At 31.4% G+C, this 3,722-nt stretch overlaps 1 protein-coding gene across 1 annotated transcript; it reads right to left on the bottom strand.

Moving 5' to 3' along the window:
• Nucleotides 1-1,362: 1,362 nt before the first annotated feature.
• Nucleotides 1,363-2,981, bottom strand: HELRODRAFT_169410 (hypothetical protein; the record flags this gene model as incomplete). Its single annotated transcript, XM_009015225.1, has 2 exons — nt 1,363-1,530; nt 2,808-2,981. 2 exons carry the CDS (start codon nt 2,979-2,981, stop codon nt 1,363-1,365), a joined length of 342 nt encoding a protein of 113 aa, XP_009013473.1.
• Between the last annotated feature and the right edge of the window lie 741 nt (nt 2,982-3,722).

The following is a 3,722-nucleotide window of genomic DNA, read 5'->3' as shown; positions in this document are numbered from 1 at the left end:
TGAAAACAAACGATCAACATACCTGCTTCTCTATAGAGAGCAACATTTTTAATGTTATAATATCTAAGCAGATATTTACTTATAAATGCTAAATAAAATAAAGTCTGCTTCTTATTTAAAATTCTTTATAAATTTTGGTTTACTGTTGAGATCCTGTGCTTTAATATGCTCGAAGCAAGTGTAACTGGCCTGTTATTTCGACCCTCCTTTTTATAGTTTTTGTAAAGAAATGTTATTTCTTGCAGTGCAAATGCAACAGGCAAACTCGAACATTACAACGTGATTATTTTGTGTGCTGGTGAATGTTGGTCGACTGGGTTAGTTGAAATTTAATGACAACTAAACATTAAAATGTAATAACATTGCAAACAACGAGCATACACTTGCATGAATGTTTGTTATATTTTTGTTTTTTTTTTTAACATAAACTTATCAAATTTTTGGTTTTGTAACATGCTAATAATAAACAAAGGTAGCAAAACACAAACAACACATCCACCGCTTCAACACGACACAATAGGCTTCTACAACAGGTTTTGTAGAAACCTTTTGAATATTCACATTGAATAACAACACAATTGATTGGTTTGTCTCGTTGACAGATCGGTGTGTGTGTTAATAAATGATTATTAATTCTTTACATCCAATATCTGTTTGAATAATGTTTTGTGCAAATCATATATTTGTGCGTACTCTCAGTGCATTTTGCATCCATGCATGCAATCACAATAGCCTGACCATGACATGACTACTTCTATTTAGATGTTAGAAAAAGCAAATTTCAAAAATAATTTTGCTCACAAGTTTGTACGAACGTATCTCTGTGTACATAGAATGTTTTGATGTTTTCACAGCGTTCACCTCAAGTCAAACAACGTCCACTTCTCATTACATTACAACGAATATTTGCCTGACAGGACAGCAACATCGTGCACCAATAAATAAAATCTAATGAACAACACTTTTTGTTTTTTGTATGAAAAAGATTCAGTTTATAATATTTTATTTCTTTAGATTAATTCATTGGTCGCTTCAAAATCTGATTTTGGCTGTTTGTGTGATCGGCGCTATTTTAAATAAACGTAAATAATAAGAGCAAAATTATTATCAATTATCAAGCCTTCAAACATTTATTATTAGAATTATGTTTTCCATTTTATAATTTTTGTTAAACATAAGCAGAGGAATGGTTTATTAATTGTGCTTGTTATCCCACCCAGTCATCGAGATAAATTTATTCTTTTTATGTGTACCTTTGTTGAATGATTTGTCTCCTCCAGTTGAACAGACATGCATCATCCAGACACTACCATTCAGTTATTTACATAATTTATGCAATATGAATTTCAACTTGGTATCTACTTAGACAACATCATACTCACTTTCAGCAGTCACAGAGCTATCGAGACATTCATTAGAATATGATTTTATATTTTTGTGGCTACTGAAGATATAAAGATACGCAGTTATATCGGGAGTGGTGGAGCCAGACAAACAAGCAGTTGCAGTCATATGCTGAAGGAATGTAACCTGGCCAAATTTATTCATTAAAAACGATTTTTATGCAAGCTACTTTATGCCTTAGCACGAATGCAAACAGACAGATAAATAAAAATTCAAATTATTGTCAACTCTCTTTAGAAAGAATTATTCATTCTTAAAAACATGACTGAATTTATCAATGATAGCAAAAAAAATTGTCAATATTAATATTTTTAATTTGCAAATCCTGGACGCATTTTGTTATTCCAATTTAAGAATTTAATAAATAACCAAAAAGTTTATTCAACTGATTTTCATAATTTTTTGTTGTGAGTTTCGGGAAAAATTTGCAAACATCTAGATAATATTTGAAAACTTCTTTGATAAACTGAACTGTTCCCTGAGTATGAGAATATATTGTTATGCTATTTTTATGCTGAATAAGTATGGTTAAATTCAACAGCACCCATTTTTATACAGTGCGATTTTTTAGATAACTAAAAGCAGAAATTATCATTTGTGAGTAATTCTGTATTTTTTGTTCAAAATATTAAACAAAAAATAGTAATTTTATTAGTCGTGATCTATTATGTCATGATCTGAAATGAATATTGTTGTCGTAATGTTGATGCGTTGCCAAAAAAATTATTTCATAAACATTGAAGGAATAAGTGACTGAGTGAATGAACAGTTGAACTACACATTTACAAACAATTTAAAAACAAGTGAACGAATGAAGGAATGTAAGTTTGAACAAGCGAACGAACAAGAAGGAGAATAAGTTAGTGTTCATTAAATGTCATTTCATTCATTTCTCCACAGATATTCGTGATGCATAACACTTGTTGAAATTTCAAATATTCAACTATCACGACACAACCCAAGACATACAACAATAGTAATGATTGAGTGAAATAAAACAATAATATAATACTAATACCACCACTACTATTACTACTTATAATAATATTATTATATTTAATAATAAAATTAATAATAATAGTTTTTTTATTAGTCTTTATTATTGCAGCTCTGACATACCCAGAACCACTTACAATGTTACAGATATATTATGTTATCTATATATCTTTTATTATGTTCTTCTTTTCTTCATCTATTTATTTGAAGCAGCCATCTTTTGCCCCAAAGGCTGTTTATCCTTTTCACACGACGTACACATGTATTAATGTGCACGCGCAAGCACCGCATCATATACGCTGAGTATATAATAGCCATTGAGATGTTTGACTCAGCGAGCATTTGAACCACCGAGCCATCTCGCCAGCCAACATGCGACAACTTACGTCGTCTACCCATTTACCAACCTCGAAAGGATGGACGGCTGGGTTGACCGGGGGTCGGCTACCCGGATGAATCTGAAAAAACTGCAGAATTCGAACCCGGGTCGTGGGAGTGGTAGACGGACACGCTAACCACTCGGCCACGAGACCCCTAATAGTGATAGCAATGAAGATAAGAATAGCAGTATTTCGAGACATCATGCTGTTAGTATCTAACCTATCCCAACCATCCACTGCGATCTCCAACGTCGTAATTCTTAACTTTCTTACTCATGCGCTGAACAACGGGCGACACGTCTACACGTAGACGAGCACTGCTTCTCTTAGCCAGGTTAAAAAGATGGTAATTGTTCTATTCAGGTAGCTATTGCTGTCACGATTTCAACTTAATATTCAATTAATACATATTAGATGATTATAATTATAAATATTTACAATATAGTCTTGTAGCAAGTTTATATTAAGATTATATTTTCATTAACAATAAGAAACAAAACTTATACATTTTAACAACGTAGTATAAGTTTAAACTCTATTGTTATTAGTGTTTCATTGATTAGTTGTGTTGTTAGTTTTTTTCCTTCAAAATTGGGCCAGTTCACCAAACAAATCTTCTTGCTACAAAAACGAAAAACATATGATGTTTTCAACAAAAATGTTTCTCAATTCAAATATTCTGTCATTGTTATGATCGAAGATAATTAAGTTGTAAAAACATTAAACAGAAACTGCCTTCTTTCCTACCAAATCTTATGACCTTGTTGTTTTTGCTCATTTTAAAAAATTTCTCAGAAGAGCCTCTGGATGTTTTGTCATTGAAGCTGCATGTTATCCGTTTATAAATAACTTGAAAATTGCAGATAAAAAGCTTTTGAAGTGTGACTCATTTATTTATTTATAAGATTTTTAAACATTTTTTTATTGCAGTGATAGTGTGTG

The sequence above is a fragment of the Helobdella robusta genome, assembly GCF_000326865.2.
Source record: "Helobdella robusta unplaced genomic scaffold HELROscaffold_15, whole genome shotgun sequence".
In the NCBI taxonomy this organism is placed as follows: Eukaryota; Metazoa; Annelida; class Clitellata; order Rhynchobdellida; family Glossiphoniidae; genus Helobdella; species Helobdella robusta.
Note: the sequence above shows the minus strand (reverse complement) of the source record. Positions and strands in the feature narration are given on the sequence as shown.